The following is a 27845-nucleotide window of genomic DNA, read 5'->3' on the forward strand; positions in this document are numbered from 1 at the left end:
GACAGCTCCTAAAGAAGAGAAGACGTCTAAAAGGAGTGTTTAGATATTCAGTTTTACTTAATTTCACTCAAGTCACTCAGGAACAGCACAGCTTTCCAGGGACTCCTGCCTGCATGCATTATAAACAAACAATAAGACGCCATAACACTAGAGGCTGCTCTTGAATACTGCATTTTTGTGGCTCTCGCCTCTGCGAATCCTTTACTGCTGACCTTGTGCAACCATAAGTGGCTGGTGTTGAAGCCTCCACCTCATTTTGAATGAATTGAAGGAATTTGTTGTGTTGAGACATTTGTTTTTACTGTACTTTTATTTGTGCGTTTTCTGTTTTTGATTGTACTTTTTTCAGTGTTTCAGAAAATGTGTCTAAGCAACTGAGAAAACTGAAGTTCCACTTACTGGCTTTTTTCCTGTGCTTTCAACCGCATCTCACAGTGTTAATCAGCGGTTTGGACTTCGCTCAAGTGTCACGGAGATGGCTCAGTTGTAATTGTGTGACCTAATTGTAGAACTTTGGTCTCATGGGAACAGTATATAAATATATAAATGATATTATGTATATAATTTAACAAAATATAACAAAGATACAGTTTCTCAGATGACTCAGTGGATTCAGACTCTGGACATGTTGTTAATGTGGACTAATGAGTAAAGACAGAACCCCAGAGCACAGTTTGGAACTGACCATTTATTTAAACTGAATAGCATACTGTATGCGTACAAAGTCTCTACAAAGCTAGAAAATATCTAACATACTTTTAGCCATGAGGGGGAAAAAACGTACAAAGCAAAGATCAGACCCTGTGCAGTACCAATAGACACACATTACTAGATTTTGGACTTTCCTAAATGTACTCTCTTCTTTGCAAAATAGGATAAACATTAGAATATCAAAGATATACACAACATCTGTAATAAATGTTATTGTCACCTTTATACAAAGCACCTTATCAAGAACCCTCAGTGCACACAGGTGTGCTGCGCATGCACCAGAGCAAAAAGATTCAAGGCCATTCTGGAGTTGATTACAGACAGGATTTCTGTGCCACACGTGGTTCGGAAAAGAAGATAAATATCCAACTTGCACATACGAGACGACATTAACAACACAGACGACGATGATTCCGAAATTCAGCAGTTTACTGAACTGTGAAACCTTTTGAACGACCTTTAGGCATCGTGTATACACTGCTTTTTGTGTGACTTTCTCTAGTTGATTATAATGAGTGGACATTTAACAGTAAAGTCCTACAGTTGAGTCCTTGTAAAGTTTAACATAATTTGAATAAATCACAGTTTCCAGTGACCTTCGCATACAGGGCTTCTTCAATCTGCCAACCAAGGCGATAAGAGGTGTCGATATTTGATAAGGTCAAATTAAAATGTCTTTAAAGACAAACACGTTAATGAACCAGGTTCAAAATGCAAAAGGTTTTATTCAACCCTATTTCCATTACTTTCTATTTATTTTGTTGTATTTATTTTTTTACTTACATCTGTACAGTTTTACAGTGTAGCCCATAAGCTACAGGTGTTTCTAGGTTGGCAGTCATTTTCCTTGAAACTTTTTGGCAGAAGCTTGTAAGTTACTCTAGCTTTTAATAAATCAATTTTCCTCTGTATGTTGTGTCACATGATGACTGTCTTTGGTAAGCAGGTGGTAGATAATTTCGACGCAGACGGTCATCATTAAAAAATCAGCCCCTCTGAGGCCGTGCGTTAGGTTATCATGCACATGTTACATGTTGGTTCTCTGCTGTGAAGGCCTGGTCAGTCTGTCTGCAAACAACAAACTGCTGGAGTGTGAGACAAAGCTCTGGGAAAGTGAAAGGCAGGGGAATTTTGAAATGGGTTTTCCCAACAGAATGATTCACTAGTGTGTTGAAAGGATTGTGTTTTTTTGGACAGGTGGTTGTAACCCTGAGTCTTTAGACAAATAGAGTCAAAATATAGTGGTTTTGGGCAATGGCAAATCTAAAGATGGCTCATTTCAGGTCTGCCCTAAACACAAAGTTAATCTGCAAGGTTTTCTCTGCAAGTTACTGGGTATTCTGGACACCACATAGCATCCCAGCTGGTCACACAGGAAACCCTGTGAGTCTTGGCACTGTGTTGATCAGCATCAGTGTGTTAAGAAACAAAAACTCTGGGCCTCATTCATTAACATGCACATCATTTTGGTGTTTGTGTTGGTCTTTGTCAGTTTACATGACGGACATACTGAGTATACAAAATCAAAGACATTTCCAGGTGAGAAAATGTGCACAGGAGTCTGGAGGAGGTCTGTTCCAAGAAGCAGCTTTACTGAGTTGTCTGGCTAACTTTGCTGAGTAAGTTGGATAAAGACCAGGTGCTGATACATTTTTGGCCATGCAGGATGCTAATTGTAAGGTAGTGTAGTCTTAAATTATTTTCAATTCAGTTTTGAAGAAATTGTTTGACATTTTTGGGATTAGAGTTATTCGTTTTCTTGCCGAGAGTTAGATGAGAAGATCAATACCACTCTCAGATTACTGACTTTTTCTTTAAGGTTTCTAAAGAAAACACCATCACAGCTCTGTGGTCATTGATGGCCCAGATCTTTTTCAATTATTTTAAATTAGAGTCGGTCTTCTCCAGTAGTAACAAGTCCAAGTTGCATTTTATAAATGAGGCACCAGACAATAGCTAGTGTGCAAGCTGTTTTAACATGAATCTGTCACACATACATGTAATACACAAATGCAAATACGTGTAAATGCTGCGATAAGATACCAAGTAAACAAGAATGTGACTCATTAACATCCTGTGGGAAATACAGTTACGATCCTTTAGGATGGTTCAGTGCTGACTGTCTACAGATTACAACAAGAAACAGCCATTAAATATGGAATTTGAATAATTAGCCCTCAGACACTGGAAAGTGGAGCATCTGATGCTTAATTATGCATTCTTTATATTCATTGAAATGCCTGTCTGTACACCATCTACAACACCAAATCATCAGGACTTACGTAAAACAGATTAGAAATGTCTACTGCTGCTCCCACCCAAAGGCACTTCATGCTGCTGAGCATGACACAGACGAACCACCAATCATCACCTGCTACAGTAGACGTCATCAACAGTTTTTGGTTTTTGATTCATAAATTACTTTAATTCTGCTATATCATCATCTAACTGGAAGAAACCAGTCCTGAACTGATTAAAGGGAACTGTGTCTTAAACTATTTTATGTCTTCTAGAGTTAAAAAAACGAGCACTGAAAGAGCTGTCCTGACATGGAGAACTCTCGAAATGAAAAACAGGTGCCAAGGCTTCTGGTCAGGGCAAGCTTCAGTTTAAATATGATCGTAATAACATTTCAGGCTTCAACACGTTTGTCAGTATGGACATGTTAAAGCTCAAGTTAGCTGGTGCAAGAATACTGAACTAAGCTAAGTTTAATTTGCAAAGTGAAACCTGATCAGAAAAATCTAAGGTTTGAAAGGTTTCCTTCCCTCGTACACCATGAATGATGTTGTATAGTTTTAAAGATTCACAGTGCTTCCCAATGGACTGACCACAATAAATGTAATACTTAAAGTTATAATCCTTAAAATTTTCATGAAATCAAACCGTTTGTTTTAAAAAACTTTTTATGGTCTGCATTATGTTTCAGCAATGGCCATTTTGTATATTCAAATTATGTGATCACCTCTCGATATGGTAGTTTTCACTGTCAGCAGCAGAGTCTGCCATTCCCGCGCTGGATTCACATTGCCTCACAGGACACAATCCATGTTTGTAATTTTATCTCACTGGCATCAGCCTCACCATTTACTGTTCACTCTCCTACAGCCATATCAGAGCTGTATTAAGTTACTGCTAATGCTAACCCAACATTTCCTACTACTGCAGCTTCATATTAAAAGCTTTTAACTGATGAAACACAGAGTGGCTTTTATTGTGAAGCAGTCACAGGGAGCGTATTGTATTTGTCACCAGGGTTAGTGCTGACAGTGATCGCCAAATCAGCCAGGACTGAAATCTTAAGGATTATAGCTTTAACATGCTTATTTATTTATTTATTTATTTATTCAATCTTGATGAAGAGTCACTTGTTGCACAATAAGGTACCTGAATTGTTCAGTTTCACTTATACTTTCTTATTAACATAAATTTTAGATAGTGTTCCTGGAATTAAAATATAGTCTATATGCTACTATCACTAAACAATTTCCCAAAGTTTAGCTATTCTTTTTTTTTTTTTTTTTTAAAGAAAACATACAAAAAGGTAAAAATCTGATTTCTTCTCTTTGGGACAAACCTCTTTTTTGTGCAAGAATGCAGCTCACACAATTTGCAGTGGCTATCAGTGTACAAAACCACCTCTATACTGTACTATATGATAATGCAGTAGTGTTATTTCCTCCTCTGGTTATTGATGATACACAGGGTCTGACCTTCAGTGTCCATCAGTATCTTGGCAGATAACAAACACACTTTTGTCACAGGGGGCAACAATTGTGAGATTTCTTCTTTTCTTCCTGGGTTGACTTTCCCAAAAGCACATGACAGAAATAACACTTTCATTTCCATCATCAGAACAGCAAAATACAAATTTACTGGGAGAAAGAGGGGAAGAAACCAATTAACAGGAGACATGGCATCTCCTGGTGATATCAGAGTCAGGATGTTCTTCGGAAAACCACCCAGGTCGATTCGGATGTGTCTATGGCTGCACTGCCACTGTGCTTCTGCAGCAAATGAGCATCTGATATTCAGATTGGAGTTAATATTTATGTGTTGAAATGCTCCTGTTGAGGATTCTGCAGCATACCGTGTCATATCTGGTGTTAATTAAAAATTACCCAATTATTGCTGTGATGTTTTGTGAGCAGCAGTGAAAATGCAGCCATTTTCTTCCTCACTAAGTCGAATTGTTTGGCTGAAAGACACTTTTGTAGAATTCAGTTTTCAGACATTTTACCTCCAATGTCACCATTTATCACCAAGCAAAGGCCGTGTGTGTGTGTGTGTGTGTGTGTGTGTGTGTGTTTGTGTGTGTGTTATTCCTTGACGAGTCGATAGATGTGGTGCTGTGCTCCGTGCTCACTGTTGGACACCTCGAACACACACGCCATACACAGCAAGGTCTCCTGAGTGTCTCTGTTGCTCACAACCTGGACACACACACATACACACAGAGGAAAGAAGGGATATATAGTTGAATATTATGTTAATGTTAAAGTGGTCATATGCTTTTTGGCTTTTCCCCTTTCCTTTATTGTGTTATATATCTTTTTTGTGCATGTAGTAGGTTTGCAAAGGGAAAAATCCCGAAGTCCACCCCAAAGGGAGTTGCCCTCTCCCACAGAAAACACTGCTCCTGAACCGCCTGAAAACAGCTCGATTGTAGTCCAGCCTTTACTTCCGTAACGTATCTACCTCACAATGTAACACCCATAAAATGTGCATAATATGACCACTTTAAATACGTATCTACTTACACACAAAAAAACAAATTGAATTTATTTATTCTATAACACACAGACAGACACACGGACTGACGTCCTCACCAGCAGAATAGTGAAGTTCTCCAGCACACTGTTCATCATGTATTTCTCAGGCAGGTGTTTGAGCTTGTGGATGAAGTTGATCATGTATTCACACATCGGAGAGCGACTGATTCTGTAGACGAAGCGCCCGTTTTCAAACCGCGCGTACTCCGTCTGAGGGAGAAATCGGTTATCATTACCAAATAAAATGTGGTAACTGACCATTTAACGGGAACTCCACCGATTATACAGTACAAATAAAGATCATTTACTAGTCATGAGCTCATCCTGTCAAAACTGTTGTATAGTGTCTTCTGTGGCTCTGGAAAGCTGCGTCAGGCCTGACAAAATAACCCAGATGATGTCATAAGGGGTTATTCGATGTCATCAGGATTTATATGTTTACAAACAACTTTACAGATGTCATAAATCACTTGAGTACTCTTTTAATAAGGTTTTCTATAACAACTGTGTGCATGTGATTTCAAGCATCTGTTTCCTGAAAGATTTGAATGCCAAAATTGATGTTGCTTATTCGTCAGTTAGAAAGCATATGAAGGATTCTCAAGTCTTTTTTTGTTGTTAAGGCTTGACTTTGAGTGTCTCCGGTTTCTTTGTCCAACCACAGTCTCTACTAGAAATTCATTTAATAACTGTATAAAAGCCATCGCTTTCTGTGAGCCAGAAAACTTCAATGACATGGGGTGTTAATGGGCAAATGTTAAAACATTCATGAATTGGCTTCAAGTTTAATCCCTTATTATTTGATTTCAGTGATAAAGTACATCACAGCAGACATTAATGCCCATGAAAAGATCCTGGAACCAGAGCACACCACAATGTGAATCCATCCTCACCTCCACCTTCTCGACCACTTGCTTGCCGAAGGAGCAGACCTTGGTGGAGCAGGTGATGGTCATGTTCTCTGAGCTCTCGTATTGGCTGGTGACACCATAGAAGGCCGCAGGGTCATCCTGCATGTTGTGATTTAGGTCCGCCTGGCAACCACAGAGCAAAAATAGTATAAATGTCACCGATCCAAATCATACAATCAAATCCAAGTACACTCCCAGAAACATGAGAACAAACATGAAAAAGAGCACCGGCCGCTTTCTGCCACCAAAGTTAGCCAACAGTGCCCTCTGCTGGTAGCTCAGCCACTGAGCCATAACTTGCTCAAACATAGCATCTGGATGAGACTGACTGGGTCCATTTTTACACTGCTAAAACTGATATCAAAAGGTCATCTGCTAGTCAAAAATGCATCTGTCCTAATTCGGGTACATGTGAAAGAAATTATGTGGAATAGTAGCTCAATTTCCATCAGATGGAGGCACAAAATAATCTGGAAATTTTCCTCCGGCTCTCTAATAGTTCAGTATAATAATATTGTGTGCTGGTCTGGCCTGTTAGAGACTAAATGATATAAATTGTCCTTGTCCATTCCAAATCACACATGATAGACATTAACTTGTAATGCTTTCAACTGCTTTACGTTCACCCAAATTATAAAAACATATTTCACTTACACCTACTGGTGATTAGATATGCACATACTGTACAATGGAGGTGAATGGACTTTTTTCATTGGAACCACTTTCCACTGGAAAAATAGTCCCTATGAAAACTGTTCATTTTCAAAACAGGGATACTGATTCTGGAAAATATTGTCATGCTGTTTCTACATATAGTAATTTTGCTATTGTTATTTCTGCCTGCTTTGAACACATGACATGCATTGAATGTCTGTCTATGCTGGAGGAGGATCTCTCCTCTGTTGCTCTCCTATTTTTCCTTATCTGAATTGAGAGTCTAAGGATAGAAGATGCACTGTACAGATTGTAAAGCCCCTTGAGGCAAATTTGTGATATTGGGCTATATTAATAAAACTGACTTGACTTGATGTCTGGTGCATCATTTTAGATGCAGTTCCCCAAATTCAGCCAGGCATTTTTGGTATCTTTGACAACTTTGAATCTCTAGAATTTAAAATAAACAATGTTGGCTGAACAGCATGAGTTGGTACTGACTGACCCCCTGGTGGGCAGCTGCTTGTAAAAGGGTTATAATTATTTTTCAGTACGTTAAAGACCACCAACAAAATCACGTTCCCCTTCATTGTATTGGGGAGGCAGACATCTCAGAGACAGATTTGTTTATGCTTAATGTAACTTTTCCAAATATATAGAAATAGTGAGATACTAATCTACTTTCTAAAAATACTGGAAGATACTACAGGGAAAAAAACAATATTCTTATGTAACTTTGTGTGTTTGAAGTTGTTTAATCAGAGCAGCGAGAACATGCTGCACCTGGATTACAGGCTGAGAGAAGTTAAGAAGGTTTGTATTATTTGTAATGAGTTGTCTAAGGAGCACTGTGTGTGTCAGGGCTTAGAACGCGGGCGCGCGTGTGCACACACACACACAATATGCTAAGTCACCCACTTGTACATTAATTGACACACACAAACATCTAACTGTGCTCTATTAAAGCAGCAGATTATCAGAAACACACTCCATTGTAGTAGATCAGAGAGCTTTTTAATTAAATTCAGAGGGAAGGCTCTCTACATGACACACACACACTCTCTTTGTTTGTTTTCATGCTACAATCACACCTCATCACTTCTACATTTATTGTATACTGAACCCACTTCACAGGCCTGCAGGTTTCTGTCCTCTCCTTCCTGATTCTACTGTCGACAGCCTCGCAGATACATTCAAATTCTTTAATAACCATTTGTTAAACCCCGCCCCCAAACAGGGATTGTCCAATCATAACTTAGCAACCGTAACTAGGCAAAGTCGAGCTTTGGATTTCTCCGTATGCTGAAGCAGCATACATGAGGCTTCAGTAAGGGTGATACTCTGCAAAGAGTTGCTGTCTTTTTTTAGAGGGTGGTGTCTTGTCCAAAAAGACACAAGAGCAAAAGTGTAAGGAATGGATTACACAGCGTATTTGTCTGCTGTAACATAAGCTGCAATTGTTAGCATGTCCGGCTAACTAACTTACTTCAGTAGTAACTTAACCCAGGGTTACTTCCACAGCCAAGGAGCATTGCATACTATATTATATTATATTATTTTGTGGAGTTACAGGTTACATTATAAAAAAGCCAGCCCTGGATGCTATCAGAGTTTAGAATAAAGTTAGCAGCCTTGCGTGGCTCTTTATTAGATGTGTGCAAGTTTACACTCCAGCAACCCCAACCAACGTTACCTGAGGTAGTGTTACATTCGCCATAAACACATTGGTAAGTTCTCATCCTAAAAGCCTTTTCACGTGTAACATTAAAAGTGAAACGTACTGTTTATAAATACGAACAGTAAAGCACATCTCTAGCTAACCTTTGTCTTGCTCAACCAGGTATGTACATAGTACATAAGCTAAGCAGCCAAACAGTGTAGTACGAGACTGGTCTTACATTTTTTCTTATCGTACTTGTAATAATTAATAAACTGTTTCTTTATGTCCATGTCTTCTACATTGAGCATTAACTGGAGAGGAAGCTGACTTTTAGCCTGGGACATGTAGCTTTAGCCTCAGTCTTTTAGCACAATGTCATGTCTGTAGGTTTCAAGTTCCATTTTAAGACCATTTTACAGGGTTTTTGCTTTAAAACGAGTCAGCTGGAAACATCAGCTAGTGGTGGCATTTTCAACCAAGTCATAGAGGTAAATCTTTAAAATGCATACTGTATGTGCTGGGCAAAAATGCAAAGACTGACAGGTGCAGCAACAGTAACAGGGCTTACGGTCAATTACAGCATTTAAATTCAAATTCAAAAAGTGAATCTATTATGTCATAGCCAAATGTAATGCTGTAAACATGCCTTTTTGTAAGCATACAATTTAAGCCAGGATTGAAGTCCCAGACCAATTTGAAAGATCATAATAAAATCTGTCTTGTCATATCACCCACTTGAGACCCGGTCTGAAACGAGTCTGAGACTCTTTTGAGTTCATCACAGGTCTTTGCTTTACTGACACTTAGTGTCAGCATTACTGTGATAGAAAAGAAATTACTAAATGTGTGATTTGTTCTGTTGCCGGGATTTTTGAAAGTCCTTTGGTATACTGCAGCTCTGAGAAAGAACAGTAACGTGAGACACACACACACACACACACACACACACACACACACACACACACACACACACACACACACACAAGAGCAACTTGTGAGTCAGGAGGTGAGCAGGTGTTCAAACAAAGCAACTGTGCTTTCATCAAAACACCACCTCCATATCCCAGGTGGAAAGACAGAACACACACATACACACACCTGTAAATACAGACAAAGGCATGGCACTGGGTGGAAAAATACAGGGGAAAATGTGGGGTACATGCTAACCCTGCGCACTGATGACCAAAAGCATTAAAACAAAATTAAGAAAAAAATTGGAGAAAGTATGAAAGACAGTAGTTCGTATATTTATCAGAGGCCTTTAACATTTCGGATGGATGTGAAGCTGGTATAGAGAGGAAACAAAATGGAAACAAACTCTCACGTAAACAGGAAGTAGGTAGGTTTATCTGCTCACCCAGAACTTGATCAGGTAGAAAGCGTTTTGCGGGCCTTTGCCGAACAGCTCCTTGAGGCCGCCCTTCTTCTCAGGGAACTTGTCGTAGATCTGCCTGATGTCCACACACTCCAGCAGGGGGTCGCTGTAGCTCGGGCTGCTCTGGCTGATGTGCACAAACAGGTGCTTGTTGTACTGAGGGGAGGGATACAGCTGAATTAGGCAAAGATAGAGAAAGAAAAAGAGATGGAAAACAACTGATCTCACCCTGGGTGAAACAATAGCAAAAGAGAGACTGACAAACAACAGTGTTTTCTGTAGTATTGGTTTTGACATTTAAGTTAACACCTGTGCCCTTTTTCTTTTTACAAGCAGGGTCTTAATTCATGAGTGTCTACCATCTCGAACGGATGGGTTCTTGCAAGAAACATGAGCAGCCAAGAGACCACACAGGTTGTAGCTACGTCGCTATTTCCCCAGATCTCAAAAATTAAAGATGCCCCATGAAATTTTTGACCACTTGTGAGTGGCACTATGGAGCACTGTTTTTATAAGTGGGTCCCTGTTCTGTTTGTATCTTATCCTCTATTAGCACACGCGTAGGTACACATATTTACACCCACAAGCATGCTGGGTAAAATGATACACATTTTGGCCGATGGTTTCACACCATTCCACTAATCAAAAATGTAGCAATGCACCAGCAAAGGCAGGGGAGAAGAAGAGTAGGTTAAAATGTCAAAGTTTTAAGGAACTGTCAAATTTGTATACTTATTATGTCGAATAAAACACTATTGTAATAATGTATTACTGAATCTGAGCTGAATTGGTATTTTTTTTAATGCAAACTATCTAACATTACTTGGGATCTGACTTTTCTCCAAAAGACTGATTTGAAAGAAAAAAAGAACCCTAGTAGGACTTAAATAACAAGCAACAACATGTTACTTCTTTATTCTCTTTGATTTTTTCATGCAGAAACAAGATACATTGTGATTATACAATAACTATGTTGACCACGAATATTGGCCTAGACTTTATGGAAAATTATCACCCACTGTAAATCATAATCACAACAGTGGTCAGAAAAATCATGATTAGATATTTTTAAATTATTCAGCCCTACCTCTTCAGATGGTAAAATCATTTCAGAATTTTCCTATAACAATTATTATGTGCGCATCTGTAGTCGCCTTTGTCATTTAAGCTAAATGACACTTTTTCATTGCAATGAAATGTTTTTACCAGTGAGGCTCTCATTTACAGTAATGTAAAATTATGCAGGAAACGTGACACCTTTCGACAACAGAGTCTATTTCAAAGTCAACATTGAACAGTTCGAGGTTTTTAACTGTCCAAACAGAAAGCAACAAGATGAATGCCAGCTGTCTGTGAGCCCGAGGTAGAAAAATGACAATGAGTCCACAGTGTGGCAGGATGACAGATAGACTGAGCAGACAGAGAGATAGAGCTTTACAAAGGTTATTCATACTAGGATACACACATAGGGCTTTAACGCTGTTCTCTGCTGTGGGGTTATCTGTCATCTCTGTTTATGGGACAATAGGGAGTGCTTATTGTAGACTGGTGCTCTGTGTGTGTGTGTGTGTGTGTGTGTGTGTGTGTGGTGGTCGTGGTGTGGTGGGGGTTTAACTCACTGCCTCCTGGTCCCTCTGTGTCTCCAGGAAAGATGAAAACTCCACCAGTCGTAGTTTGGTGGTGCCGATGGAGCGACCCTGCCACGCCGGCTCTCTGTGTGTTTGGGCTGCAGTGGGAGGCTCGTAGCCTAGACAACACACACACACACACACACACACACACACACACACACACACACACAGTCTGTTTAACCTCACTTCACCACTGTCATCATGTACAATCATGCTATTTAACAGGGTTAGCAGTAATGCTAGCATTATTCTTTGCTACAAACGTGCAAAATGTATGCCATTACTGGAGTCTCATGGACAAAGCCTGTCTGAGGCGAGCTTGCAGCACTGAAAAGCACTTAACAAAAGTAGATGTAAAGGGGTAACAATGATGAGGACACAGTGAAATCTCTTGGGTGCTGAATCAAAGCTCATACACTCCATTTAGCTACATGCTATTGTAACTGACAGCTGCCATCGCCCACTTTTAGTAAAATTTACAACCCTGCAGTTGTTAAAAATGCATTGTGAAATATCAACAATACAGATGAGTCAAATGACAAGTTGCTTTCTTAAATTCCTGAAAAGTAGCTTTCGTTTACCCATACTGTAGTTAGTCACATGGTCAGATTAGCGCACTTGTGAGCCCTAGGGTAAAAATGGGCTGTGTGCCCACTGAGCCCCTCAAAAAGTCAAATTGAAAATTAAATTCTCCTCACTTTTTGTCTGAGAAAATGTAACATTAGGACTGATTCCCACTAGACGAAAATTTACACGCACTGATGTAGGAGGTGCTATCACTGAAAAAAAATGTTTTTGTTTGTGGTAATTACAATTTTAACCCAGTAAACACCAAGGATGTATAATAATTTCTTAGCAAAAATGTATTTTAATTTCAGTTCGACTAGATACTGTAAGAAGTAAGCCAATTCATTACAAGTGATGTAAGAAAAGTCAGACTGACACCTTTTCTCACTTTGACCTCTTCACAAGACAAACCTCAGGGCGCACTGGAGACCCGGGTGCCCGGACAGAGTGAAAAACCACCCCGTAGAGAGCCAGTGGACTAACTGGCAGGAGAGAGGACCGCCTGTTCGCTTTACAGAAAAGGAGATAATTGTACCGTGGTCCCTCTCACCTGAGATTGTGGTCGTCCCTGCTGTCTGCACAGAATAGGCTTGCTGAGAGAACGGCTTGATACTGAGAGAAACAGAGACATAGACAGAGACAGGAGAGCATTAAAAAGGCTAAAAGAAGAAGAGACACAGTAGGGCCAGTCACATTGCACCTACTTTTATACAGAAAGGAATTCTGTTCTTTGTCTTGTCTGAATAGCAACAGGAGCACAGAGGTCAAGAGTGTCTCTTAAGTTCAGTAAAAGCTATACCAGCCCCATTTACTACCATTATCATCATCATCATCATCATCATCATCACATGGTCATGTAACAGCAGTTGGCAATGGAATGAAAAGGGTTTGAACTTGTAGCACAATGATTCCCACTATCCATGTGAACAGAAACTAATGGAAGATATGGACACAGCAGGATAGCAGGTTTTAGAATCCAAGTCCACCAAATTTGAAACTATGCATATGGTATTCATTTAGACAGTAAAATCAGTCAGTATTTGGCAAGATGAGGAAAGACAGATTCCAGGCGTCAATCATGGGAGTCAGCAAAAATCACACCAGTGATTTCTTAAATATCAGCTGAGATGATCATGTCTAATGGATGCATGCACAGACACAGGCTGATGGTGTATATTTTGAGGTTTATGAATGAGTGACTTGAGGAGGATTTTTGTGATTTCTATCTACTATAAACAAGCAAATGCATCCACATCCTCTGCAGAGGAAACTACATATTTTGAGATTCAGTCTTCTTCAGCGATTGTGGTTATAAATGTGATCCAACAGGTATCTCAGTACAACCGAGCAATGTCTGAATCATCAACATACTGTACATGAAATCACAATGAGGAGCACCCTCTAATGCCGGGATCAGACTACACTATGTTTTGGTCACTTGAGATGGCCACTGTGTCAGATTAGGTGATCGTTATAAATTCTTTCTGAATTGGCCAAGAAACATTAGCCGAAAATTGGCCAATTAACATGTCGAACTACATGTTGGTCCCCGGCCAACCATATCTTAGCTGTCTTTTACAACTTGCATTGTACATAGGTGATGTTTACATATGTTGACACCATTTTAACCTGGAACCATTCATCATCACTGGACGATGAAGGTGTCTTTTTCCTTCCCACTTGGTATAAAGTGTGAGTGAGCTTTAAAAGAACAGTTATCAACAGTGACTGCCTGAAATGTTTTCTTTACATACATACATTAGGTATAAAAAACAAGAGAAGATCACTAACTAGCCCAGCGAATACCAGGAGAGTAGCTTACCCTTTAGGTGAATTGACACTACCAGACATACTGTATATTAACCAATAAAGACCAATGGGTCCCACATCAAAGCAGTGTCACAACTCAAAGCTGAAAATCAGTAATTAAGTGTATAAGCTGAGTGTGACTTACTCTTCTGTGGTGGAGCTGGACTGTCCTCCAGGAATCATCCCCTGCCACAGCTGAAAATAAGCACACACATTAATACACTAGACTGAAGCTGCAAACCATGAATGAAATACAATGTGTGTGTGTGTTGTTATCTGTGTACCAGGACATGCAAACAAATTGAGCATGTGTGGCCACCAGATTGTACAAAAAATTGCTTTATTATTGTTCATGTCCTTGTGTTTCCTGTATTTATTTGAAAAGAATAAATACTGTGTGTGTGTGTGTGTGTGTGTGTGTGTGTGTGTGTGTGTGTGTGTGTGTGTGTGTGTGTGTGTGTTACCTGTGCGTTGCCTGGGAAGCTGGCCCGTACTATTCCAGGCAGGAGCTTGCTGTGTATGGCGGTGGCTGAGACAATCTGAGCCGAGGACATAGAGGAGATGCTTTGCAGAGCCTTCTCCTTGGCATTCTGGTCCTGCACCACAACAAACACACACATTATCATCTTCATCATCATCGTGATGAATACACTTCACATCTGGTCCTACACAAAAAATTAAGAAGAAGAAAACAGTTGTGACTTGTTGTGATCAGACTGGCGCCTTCCTTTACTTTCTGATTTCACAAATTATCATACAGCAATTTGCGTAAACTGCCCAATATGAAGCGGCTCATTTGCCTGCAGTACAACACTGTGGAAAGTAGCAAGGGCACTTAGAAATTAAAAGCTTTGTTTGTGTATTCTAATAAAACTTAAGAGCTAAAACTTGCTTTACAGACAATAAAACACTGATTAAAAAAGCTGGAGGAAATCTCAGTATATACTTTAAAGGTTTTTGAGGAATAAGACTAAACTATTTACAACAGTTTAATGCTTCTGACAATAATCTTGACAATCGGAGGTCCCCAGGCAGAGCAGGGGTAAGGCCCTGTCAACTTTAGTATTTAACCTTTCAGATACCAAGAGGTTCCTGCTGGAAGTGGCTCACCTGGCCAACATAGGATTAAAGAGTCTGCCCTTGCTTTATCATTCTAATTATCAGCAAAATCCAACACATCCACACATCAGTGGCTGAACATGGTTGTTCATGTCTAAATCCCCTGTTTTGCCTAAAGCTGGCTTTAGGGAATACACCTTTCTCTATGCGTGGGTAGTTTGGGTGTGGCGATCTGGCTTGTGGCCCGCAGGGAAGTCATAGCAACAAGAGTGGTGAGCACAAAAGCGTGCAGCAGAGCTAAATGTGCTTCACACAACAACAACAACACAGTGAACATCACTGATCGGGGCAGCTGCCTGAGGGCAAAAAGTTCCATATAGAAGATTTACAGTAAGGCTGAACTCATTTGTAACATCTGAACTCAAAGCAACATGAAACTGAGAGCAGAAAACAGCTGAATGAAATGGAATTACAGGCGCTGCAATAGCTGGAGAATCACTAATTGGCAGCTTCACTCAAGTTAATTGGCACTGAGAGAAATCTCTCCTCCTAGGGGAGGTAATAACATTATAGGAGATACAGAGATGGGAATCATGCTGGATTTTCATATTAAATACCAGGAACCATATGGGTTTGATAACATCCTTGACCTGAACTCACTTCTTTGAACCCATGTGTTTTGGTTTTAATGGGAAATTGAACAGCAGGGAAAGGCTCTTACATCATGTTCAAACCAGAGAGACTATACAAAATGTTTGATGTGCTTTTAGCAAATCCATGATATACAGTACTGAGACAATCTATTAATGATTTGGGGTTTTTTGATAATCTATTAATCGTGTAAGTTATTTACTGAAAGATAAGGCTGGTGTAATTCTATATTTTCCCTATTTCCAACAAATCCCATGAAAAGACCAAAAGCTATAATGTCTCAGTTCATCTCTCAGTACTATTCACCCTACCGTGTCTGTGACTCTATTCATGGTAATGAAGGAATATGTGCCCCAGTGCAACAGTGTGGCTGAATGATGTGTTTTAATAGTTTTTGGACAACAATGAAAGTCTATGGCACAGAGGAATAAGATAGCAGGCTTTGGATACACACACAGTACTTGTTAGCAGGATCAATTCATTGTTGTTTAGTGTTTTCATTGGATTTGCAGACAATATGAAACCTATATAATATCACCAGACTTATATTTTAAACAAAAATACCAAATATTTCCTGGTTTTTCTGATTATAAAAATAATCCATAGATTGATAATGAAAATATTAATTAGCTACACGCATAATTGATCTATTCAATCTATAATAAAATGCTGAAATTAATATTGTTTTTAGAGAAGTCAACAGGTGGTGGCTAGAAGCATATCATTCATACTAGGCGTTTCCTTTTTTATTCAAAACAGTCCAACGTTAACATGCCCAAATATAAATATCCTTAAAATCTGTTTTAATTTAGGTCGTGACCCATATTTCATATAGAGTTTAGAATTTGGCGTGTTACACAATAATATCTTTAATTAATTAATTAAATATAATGTATAATGATACATTTTCATTCTGCTACATTGCACTCTTGCAACATTTTTATAACAGAATATGTTTTCCAATATAATTTTAAAGAACCCGGCTTATGCACATACACTGTATCATCAATAACACGTTAGTATAATGTATGTAAGATCTATATCGATTCAAATAACCTTTCCTGTCAATTTTAATCAACCACCAAATTTATTTTATGACAGCAAACATCAATTCAGCTCTCGCTTTGTTTCCATTTGGAGTTCCGACTGCTCTTCTCGGAAAACAAGCGCTCCTTTGTTGCTTTACATGAAGTTAATTACAACCAACAGTGAGGAAGAAAAAGAAAGAGGGAGAGAGGGAGGAGGAGACATGGAGGGTAAGAGATTAATAGACTGAAAGAAGGGTGGAGAGAGTGTAAGAAGAGGGAGGGAAGAGGAGAACAACAAATGAATGAATGTATGGATATAAGAGAATGACAAGAAGAAGAGGAGGAAGAGAGAGACAAGGGGGGAGGGGTGTGTAGCAGGCCTAATTAGACACCTAGGATACTGGAGTCATTGTGACAGGCATCCATCCAGTCACAGTGAAAAGTTAACATGCAAGGGACACACACTGAATTCAGATTGCTTTTGCGCATTATGTGGTGAAGTAGAGAAAGTAAAATGATCCCTAATGATGCATCTATAGGCTTCAGGACAGCTCTATTTTCTTTATTGCGTTATTTAAACAGTAATGATCTAGATTTTCACTGGGTTAATTGCTGCAGTATCTTTGCACTGCATTCCCCACAGATCACTTTTTTGTCAATGTATTAAATACTGTGACGTCTTTTTCCTTGGGGTTTCTGTAAAAGCAGTTTAAGTTTCTGTAGGCTGCGCTTTTTTCTGTCTGTTCATCCATGGTGGCCATCACTGGTAATCCTCATTAATCAGCTGTGTTTATTCCAAACAAATGAAATTTAAAAAAAAAAACACATAATTTCCTGTGCACCAGAGGATTTTTCACAACAAAGAACCACCAAACCCTGAGTGTTATGGATTACTACCCCCCTTACCTTTAGTTTGGATTGAAACTCCCTGGATTTTCTTCTGGCTAAGACCTGGATATGACTGGATACCTGGGAGGAGAGGACAGGAGTGGAGAGGAGAGGAGAGGAGAGGAGAGGAGAGGAGAGGAGAGGAGAGGAGAGGGTAAAGGGAAGGGGGGTCGTGGGGGTAGAAAAGAGAAGAGGAAGGACCAAACAGTGAGTTGCCATGGTTATGAAAGGACTATTGCCACACTGGAAGGGTACACACATACACGCACAGACACACACACATACTTGCACTTCTATCTTTGTGAGGGCTGTCATTGACATAAAGCATTATCTGGTCCCTTACCCTAACGTAATTCTAACCTAACCCTTAAAACCAAGTCTTAACCTTCAACAGCCCTTTGAAGTTGTGAGGACTGGCCCAAATGTCCTCTCTTTCCAAAAATGTCCTCACTCTGTAGGTAAAAAAACGTGTTTCAGTCCTCACTATGTAGCAAGCACAAGTACAAACACACACACGCCTACATGGGTGCGACATACAGTTGGAATTAACTTCTAAAATTTACACCAAACAAAGCGCCCCAAAGGTATGAAAACACAATCACATCACCTATACACAGTAGCTATTGGGCTAAGGCTCCATTAGCACCCATAACACTGAGCAAACAATGACATCGTTGTCAGCAGTAAAAGTGTGTTGATATGAACAGCACTGTAATAATATACCATTTTCTATACTTATATGGTTGCTAACATTGCAAGACTAGTGAAGCTCCTAACAGTAGCCAGTTAGCAGGCCTAATAATTGTTTTGCCTGACCCTTTTTAGTAGTACAAAGAAGTTGCCATGTTTGGTTGTTGTGTAACAATACATGCAACAGTGTTTCCCCTATAGAATGTATTTGAGCGGACCACCCATTTATGAAAAAGATTTCTCCTTTCAGAATTCTTGCATGGAATGCAGAAGAAAGTGCAGAATGACTAAAATATCTGCCAAAAAAAACATTCATGTGCAACTGTTTTGGAAGGAATTCCCAATAGAGAGCTTGTGCCTAGTGAGAACACCTCATACAAAATCACACTGACATTTGTAATAACGCAAATAAAATAAAAAACCATCCATGGAACATAACCTTAGTCATGTGGTTCACTTCATATGTCTAGATAAGGATGGTCTAATGCTGTTGTTTTTTATTTGGTAATATTTCTGTTTTTAGCAGCCTTTAATGAACACCATTTCCCACATGCACAAGACCTTTGTGGTTAAAGGTCACCAGCTCGACAGAAGAGGCCTTTTAATTCAGACATAGCTGGAACAACAGCAGGACAGAAAGAGCCAAACAAAGTGTTTTTAAAGTGCAGATATTACAGCTAAAAAGTTAGAAAGATGACATTAGAAGAGAGCATGGGTGGATGTCATGCTTAACAGAGAAACCAACAGTTAGATGGCATATTTTGTGCACAGCAAAACAAACTCATCATTGTATAACTCACAAATCACAAATGGCTCGAATTCTAATAGCAAGTGCTTTTGTAGATAATCATTCATCTTAGAATATAGAGAGTATACCCCAGGAACGTGTTTTACTAGACTAAGCTAGTGGCACAACGTATTCAAAGATTAGCTTCTGATTGCAATGCTGTTTTCAGAGCTTTGCTAACCACAAATAATATCTTTACCAGTGAAATACTGATGCAAATTTGTGTGTACATTTCAGGTAAAGTGCAAGCTGCCACCACAGTAAATCAAGACAGAAAATAAAAAAAACAAAAAATGACACCTTTAGAGATCCTGTAAAATAATATCAGCTAAACCAATTGTTTCACGGCGATTAAATAAGACCATATTTCCTATGTTTTTCAGAATGAAGAAAATGGACACATAAAATCTTGCAAAGTGCAGCTTTAATTTGCTTTTATTTTTTGCCCAAACTTAACCATTAAACCATTACAGTTCAGCTTTTCAACCATTCTTTTCATCACTGCAGTTAACACCATTTCCCTCATTATGTCTGTATAATGTGATATGCTGTGATACATACTGTAGACAGTATGATTGGATTTAATGCACACTCCCATTATTACCTGTTTCCTTGTCCGCGTCTTGCCTGTTCGGAGCTTGATGTATCTGGCTATCAACTCATTCCGACCTGGAGGGAAAAGACACAGAACATACTGATGAAACATGCATGCGACACACACACACGCACACACGTTATATATACCCTATTTGAACTCTCTTTCTTTCTCACAGACAATCACAAGCAAATGATATGACCCTGACAAACAACTTTGTGCCTGATTTAATGCTGTTGACCCAGCGACCCTGTGACGTGCAGTTTCACATAGTAGCGTTGTAATCACAGATACCCCTGTTGCTGTAGCCCTCCACACATACACAAAACCACACACGCCATAGCCCTGAATACACATGACCCAACAATACAGGCATTCATGCAGACCGGCCGTCCCCTGATTAAAGGAACCAGCAGGCCAGCTGTACCCATGCTTACGTGTGTGCACATACGCGCACACACACAGACACACACGTGCACACACACACATACACATGCTCACAATGCTGAATAATTCAACCCATTCAATACGGAGCACAGCAGACTCAGCATGACCTGGCTAGTATAGATTAGTGAGGGAGAGGGAGACAGAGAGAGAAAAGAAGCACAAAACCACAGCGTTACATCCAGAAAACCTGTGACAGAGAAGTGTGTGTGTGTGTGTGTGTTCATATATAACACATTAGTTGATAGATACAGTGTTGCACTACAGTGGCCTCCAAAGTCTGACCAGGTTACAACTTTAGAGTCCTCAAAATTCAAAGATGGCAGTTAGTTTGAAATATTTTATGAAATGATAGTAATTTGACTGTTATTTCATTTGCTAACAAGCATGTTTGGGGCTCTGTGGCTTAGTTTGGTTTGTCTCCTGGCCTGTATTCTGTTCCAACCAAGTGGAAAACCAAAGTCAGGCCAGCTGGCCAACTGATGGTCAAGATCAGCGCAAAGCCAAACCTCTACACACTACCCAAATGGCTTGCAACAATAGCCCTAACTAACTAGCAGATGGTGTGTGTGCCTGTATATTTGTGCATGTGTATGTGTGTGTGTGTGTGTGTGTGTGTGTGTGTGTGTTCTGACCAATCCCACTCTCACTGAGATAGGGAGCTTAGACTGATAAAATCTACAGCTCCCCATGCAGGTGTTTTCCTTCTAGCAGTCAAAAGCTGCGACTGACGGCAGCACACACACAAACACACACGCACACATACATGTATATACATGCATGAGTGCCAACACACACACACACACACACACAGACACACACAGACACACACACTCACAGAGTGAGCCCTGGCTGCGGAGGCTGACATCTGACTCCAGAGGGGCCAGCTGGTCTTTCTAGGAGGCTTAACGGTGAATTATCATCCTTCACTAACCCTGCGGCACACATCCCTCGCTCTCGCCCTCCCTCTTTCTCAAAAACTCTCCAGCACAGACACACACACACACAACACAACCCCCCCTTGCTCCTTCCATCCATCCATCCTCTGTTCTGGCTGTTCTTTTTTTCCCCTCCCCTGTCCCTCTTGTAGTGAATGGGCTTTCCTTCTGCTCCCTCCCTCTTCCTCTCTGTCTCTGTCTCTCTCTCTCTCTCTCCACTTGCCCAGTGAAAGACTTCAAGGCCAAAGTCAGATGGTCATTAACCGTGACGAACAGAAGCACCCCCGCTCTCCCTCTCTCTCTATCTCCAGGCTGAAGCCACTCTGTGTGCGAGCAGATATTGAGAGAGACAACGCACTCGAAAAACACAGAATTCACGTTAGTTCAGATTCGAGAACATGAAGGAGCATCTACAAAAAACAAGAAACAAGAAGCAGACAAGAAGCGATAATATGATAAAATCAAAAAGTGACTCAATTTATAGTAAATGTGAATATGAAGTCCAAATGAGGTGATGAGGAGAAAATTCCCAAATTCAGATAAAGTGATTTAAATGTAATACTATCCACAAGGCAGCAGCGGGTAAACACCACACCAGAAACAAAATATCGACTGATTTGTCACCTGGCATTGAGAGAGCACAGAAATACCTGTGAGGATGAGTATGCAATCTGTCCAAATCTGCAGCTTCCTGTACGTTTTTTTTTTTAACTTTTTTTGTCCAGTTTTATAAAAACGCATTACTGTAGTAGTGTACTGTCGCTCCCTATGCTCAGTTAGCAGAGTGATTAAGAGCTTCAGCTGCTTTACAGAATAGCTCGAAAACCCTTTCAGAGTAAGTTCAAAGCCTTGCTGACCGCGCTCGTTAACAAGGCTGCAGTGAAAGTGAAGTGGTGTGTATTGTTGTGTACCCTGGGAAGACCTCAGAGACCACAGGGGCTGGACTCTGGTCCAGAGTCTGGCTTCACTAACGCCAGGTAGGAGTTTGTGCTGGTTACAACATCCACAGGGCAATTTAAGTGTTTTTAAGCGGCGAGCCTGAGATCTCAGCTCATTTGTTTGGTCTCCATCTGGTTGAGTGTCGCACCCCCCAGAGACTACCTGTCAATCACACCTCTTTTGTGGATTTTGTCTTAATTTGGGTTTCTTTAGGTGGCACCCTTTTAAAGGTCTTTAATGGCTCAAAACATCATTGCTCCTCCTACTGCACACAGTTAATCTTTTATTTATTACAAACAAGCTGCCACTTCCTTTAAATAGTAACTAAACACTGGACATTTTTTGCTGCCAGATGATGTCACCTGCAGAGTGGTGGTGACATCACTTAACACCAAAGATCAGCCAACAGCAGTTTGCTATTGCAATGGCTGCGTATGTGACTTATTTCAAATGAATTGAGTGGAGGAAAACCTTTTTTAGTTTCAAATTTGATGCCTTGGTATATTCAGGTCGGATGAAGACCTTTCCCCTGTTTTGCCTGTAGGTGCCCGAAGAATGTTTTTTTTCTGTAACTAGTTTCATAATCCTTAAGAGAACCTTAAGGTTCATAGAAATTAACTGTATGTGAAACTGAGCAAACACTTGGCCTCTTCAATGAGTCCCAATCCAATACCAGAGTTTCAGCACAGATACCAAAACAATTCTATTTTTGTTACCTAGGTTTTGGGACTATAAACATGTTTTAACCCTTTTTTAATTGAAAGCTGTACCAATAAGTATTTTTATCTTAACCATGGATCAAATGACTGTGTAATGTGAAAGGGGTTGTTTGTAGTGACAAACCGACAAAGAATTATCACCTGACTCTGCAGTTCCTTTCAGCTCTATATACAGAGTGATGTAGTGTCTCTCTGCTCATTGTTTTGGTTTTTCTTTGCCTATTTACACACCCAGCAGACACAGAGCAATATTAGCATGGCATCTTTATTGTTTTGGTTCAGTCTCATCTGATCTCATCAACCCTGTCTCTAGCAGCAGCAGACAGCTGTTTTGACAGACAAAGTTAGAGACTAGCTGGTGAACATAGTGGAGCATTTAGCAGCTGAAGGGCCAGATATTTCTCTTTGGTGTTTGTGGAGCCCAAAGCAGAGCTAACAGGAGAGTGAATATTAGACTTAATACAACTTAACATGACTTGCCAAACACAAAAGGATGCTAATGTTGCTCCGTGTCTGCTGGATGTGTAAACAGGCAACTGTTTGCTAACATGTTCACCATAATAATTTTATAAAGTTATAACAGTAGTACGCTTAACTACTCAATGTCTTATATATTATATTATATATTATTTTATTATGTCTGTCAAATATAGTCTCAAGTTAGAAAAGTGAAGCCTACATTAGTTACTTCACACTTTTATTACTCAATTCTACGAACACATATCACTCAATATTCAAAAAATAATGAGGCTCAATACTAACTCAAATAACATGGATGGTGCAATGCCACGAAAAGTTACAAAACAAGATTGTTTTGAGTACTCTGATGGAAAAGTTAAAAAAAAGAAAGAAAAAAGAATCAAAGTAAATGCAGCAGAACTAGAGAGATCATTTATTCCATTGAACATTCTTCTTCCCTGTCAAAACCTGGCACCTTCATTACCCAAAATGCAACTTGACCGCCGAAAGTTGCCAGTAGCGACTAATGTAGCCTCGAGCCGCTAGCCTCAAGTACAGATGAGGAGCAGGCTACAGAGGTCTGGTAAGCTCACTTCAAACTCCACATCCCCAGATTAAATTTTCGAACTTGTGGTCTTCAGCCCCAACCGACTCAAGTCACTTGAGGCAAAAAAGAAAATTCATGCAGCTCCCTCTGCAGCCGCAAAAGGCGTTGTACACATGCAGTAGTACTCCCCAAGACCTGTAAACAAAATCCACCGATTTTTCACATCCATGTGGAATATAGGAATGTTTTATACTATATGACAACATTGGATGAAGACTGTACTGAAGATGTTGATGAGAGATATTTGTAGTCTGTGTCACTACTGCAGCCTACACTTCCTCCATTACCATTCACAGTATGTTGTAGCCTTCTGTAATACATCTGTTTTGAACATGTCCCTGATCCAAAGCTTAAGAGACAGAGAAGGTTCAATACCAATTAAATGACTTTACATCCGTCTAGTAGATCCATATGATGTTTCTGTAGGGGACAAAGCCACAGGCCATTACATCGTACCTCTGCTGTACCTTTGCCAAGGATAATAGCGCTATTATTCACCTTTTCATTCTCTCTCCCTTTTATACACATCCATTTCTGATTTTTCTACGCTTCTCTCCCACTAAGTTCATCCCAGCACTTTTGCACATTTTCCCTCTTCTTTTCTATTTCAGTCCATTTCCCTGCAGCCAGTGGGGGGTATTTTTAGACCCACACAGGTTCCCTACCCATCAGATATTACCTCTTTCTTTTCTGTAGGAATACTCACCTGCCACTCATTTCATCTTTACTGTAATGCTCATGAAAACCACCATTAATGACACTGGGGTTTGGTTTGAATAGTGAAGAAAATAATGCCAAGTTTTTAAAGTAACCCCAAGGTTGTGTGCATACAGTATGTTGCTTTTGCGCAAGTAGAAAAACATAATTGTGCTTTTTTCTTGCAAAAGACTGCAAAAGAATGGAACAGCATGCATGAATAAAAATGTGAGCATGTCCTATTCTGTGTGCATCATGAGCCAAAAATAAAAACAATCTAGATACTGTTTCATAATTCTGGTTTGCAAAGATGTTCTAGTAACGATTAAAACCCCCTGGTCTGCCAAACGCTTCTCATCCCTTCTCGCCATTTCGCCTTTCCTGCTCTGCCTCTGAAAACAGACACTGTCTAACTCAATTAGATCACAGTGATAAATGTGTCAACAGCTTGGACACAAAGTCAACAAGGTAAACAAACAGCGCTGTATATGAATATGCCACATAGGCAGAGAACACGGTGAGACTGATTGATTGGTGACTGATCAATAACACAAAGGAGCTTTAACAGGAGTTTTAATATCAGTGTTTAATATCTGCATGTCAGCAAGTCAGTTGGTGTGGTATGTCCCAACATGAGTACACTACTATATGTGGTCAAAAGTATGTGGACACACATGTCCATAACATACTGTTGTGTACTTTTGGCCTGGGACTGTTTTTCCAGTTTTTTCGCCCGTTGTTCGAATTAAGATAAATCTTAATGCTACAGCATGCACTGCTATTTTAGTTTGCTTCCAACTTTCCAATAGTTTCTTAGAATGCCCTTCCTATCCTCCTTCAACATGATGCCCCTGTGTGTGAGAATAGGTCCTTAAAGCTTTTTTCCCCACCAGACACGGACAAACATTAGCATTCATTTGGAGTTGTGTGTCTAGTCACCTGACTAAGTCCAATAGTCACTCTCTGTTACCTGGCTTTTTTGTGGTTAAATGCCCCATTATGTTCAGAAGCTAGAGGTTAACTTTGTTTGTCTGCTGTTTGGTGCTGGACCGATAGTGTACAGTGGGTTTATCACATAAACCCACTGACTACAGCTCCTTGCTGCCTCTGGAAACAAGGATGATGAGAGCATTGAGAGAGAACCAAAACAGTAAAGTTGTGGGCCGCAAAAAGACACTAAAAAAGGGAACTGCAAAATTGGGTGATAATTCTAAAGAGATGTTTTTCCGAGTTTGTTGTGGAAGAACTTGAGTGGCCTGCACAGAGCCCTGACCTCAGCCTAACTGAACACACAGACTGCGACCACCCAGCATCAGTGCGTGACCTCACTAATGATGCTGTGGCTGAATGGGTAATTCAGTGTATGCATATGGTTGAAATCTTTGGGTGTCCACATACTTTTGGCCATGTACTGTGTTTAAATTCATCAAGGTCCCGAGGCAAGACTTCATCAAGTGTGCATGGGGAAAAAAGTATCTAATACCTGGGATTTAATTTAATACTCAGAAGCCTAAAACTCAAGTAGTATCATAAAGAAATCACTAGAGTGCACTCTGCATACACAGAGAGAGAGAGAGAGAGAGAGAGAAAAAAGGAAACAAGAACGACAGAGTGAAAGAGAGAGGGAGGGAGGCGCAGCTGGTGGCAGCCAGAGGACCATCTGTTCATCACTCTATTAGTTCACACACACACAAAAACATATACTCTCGCTCTGTGTGTCACGCTCATTCTCAGATACACATACACATGATGCACCTATAGCACACCTCTGTTTTACAGTTCATCTTTCTTTCCTTTGTCTCTGACACTCAAGGCCCTGTGAGACGGCCCTCACACACAGCCATCTATCCAGTAATTCTCACAGTCTGACACACCGCAGTGAACACTTCAACAGCTCGGCCAATCACTAGATGTGTTTATAACATTGTGCAGAGATGTCACATTCTACCACAACACACTGTGAATTAGTGTTGAACAATCAAAATGATCCACATTCTTTAAATATGGTTCATCACAATAAACATTCAAAATATTCCTCCTTCTATATGAACGATTAGCAACCAGGGATATATCAAACACTTAAACACATATAGTACATCACACAACTGGTCCTTTAATTGATCGATATATATGTCTTATATGTCTATCTATAGATACGCACACACATATTTTATATAATATATATATGAATATTTTTGGTTTTGGCACTGTTGGTTAAACAAAACCAACAATCTAAAGATGTTATCTTAGCATTGGTCCTTTTCCTCTATTTTCTGGCATTTTATAAAGTAAAACATCCCGTCTTCAGTGACTCACAGCAGTTTACACCCAACTTCCTTGTGTCTCCCATCACTCACCATACATCTTTCCTTCATCTGACAGTATAATCTTCCTCCTTCCACAGGGTGGGTAGATGGCCAGGGCCTCCTGGAAGCTCTGCTCGATGTCAGGGCTCCAGACCCCCTCAGGGTCCCCGTCCATGGTCTTATCCCCTCCTGAGTCACTTAGTCTATCCATGTCCTCCCCTGCACTCTCACTGCCGCTCCAGCTACTGCGCTCCATACTGGCAGCTAACGTTAACTAGCTGATGTGTACTCAGTGCTAATGCTAATGGTTTGACGCTAAGTACGTGATGTGATAAAAAGCTAATGGCAAACTCAAACTAACGTTAATACTAATGGCAATAATTAACTCCCAGTGGGGACAGCCAGCTTTGGTCAACAAGAAACTGAATGCTAATGCTAACTGCTGCTTCGACAATGGTAATCCCAAATTCAAACTACCAATAATAATAATACTAATAAAGGCTGGTAGACTGCAGACAACTCAGCAAGCTGGTCCGAAATCCAACGTCAGACAGCAGGAACCCTAAAATGGAAAAAAAAGAGCTTGATTAAACTTGTGCACAGCAACTTTACATTGGTGGCTCCTATATTAGCTTAATGTCACATGGTTCCTGGCTACTAAAGTTCATACAGTTTTTAACGATAACTCTTGACATACATGCAAACCGCAAGTAAAAGCGATCAACTGCTTCAATAGAACACAGTTTTAATTTCCAGCAACACAAAGCAAAGGAGTTTCACAAGGCAAAGCCACATGCTAAGGTGTTGTTTTTTTATTTCAAATGGGAGTCAATGATAGTTGACACGTGAGTTGCAATGACTTTTAGCCACAAATGTCGGCATATAGTGTTGCTGTTCTCTATGTACAGAATGTTGTCAGGTAACTCTCCAGCTTTCTCTTTACAGTGTG

The 27845-nt window shown here is 40.0% G+C and overlaps 1 protein-coding gene across 1 annotated transcript in view; it reads right to left on the minus strand.

The window, feature by feature from the left end:
* Positions 1-668: 668 nt before the first annotated feature.
* The window catches only part of tead1a (TEA domain family member 1a), a 44000-nt gene continuing 16823 nt past the window's right edge, over positions 669-27845 (minus strand). Inside the window, exons 2-12 of the mRNA XM_044193122.1 lie at positions 26948-27458; positions 19798-19862; positions 17735-17797; positions 14555-14686; positions 14236-14285; positions 12832-12893; positions 11703-11830; positions 10066-10239; positions 6377-6517; positions 5541-5693; positions 669-5144 (exon numbers count right to left, since the gene is read on the minus strand). Coding sequence (XP_044049057.1) covers positions 5031-5144; positions 5541-5693; positions 6377-6517; positions 10066-10239; positions 11703-11830; positions 12832-12893; positions 14236-14285; positions 14555-14686; positions 17735-17797; positions 19798-19862; positions 26948-27152 — 1287 coding nt within the window. The 5' untranslated portion in view covers positions 27153-27458 and the 3' untranslated portion in view covers positions 669-5030. The remainder of the gene's footprint in view (positions 5145-5540; positions 5694-6376; positions 6518-10065; positions 10240-11702; positions 11831-12831; positions 12894-14235; positions 14286-14554; positions 14687-17734; positions 17798-19797; positions 19863-26947; positions 27459-27845) is intronic.

Source organism: Siniperca chuatsi, linkage group LG4 (genome assembly GCF_020085105.1).
Source record: "Siniperca chuatsi isolate FFG_IHB_CAS linkage group LG4, ASM2008510v1, whole genome shotgun sequence".
NCBI lineage: Eukaryota > Metazoa > Chordata > Actinopteri > Centrarchiformes > Sinipercidae > Siniperca > Siniperca chuatsi.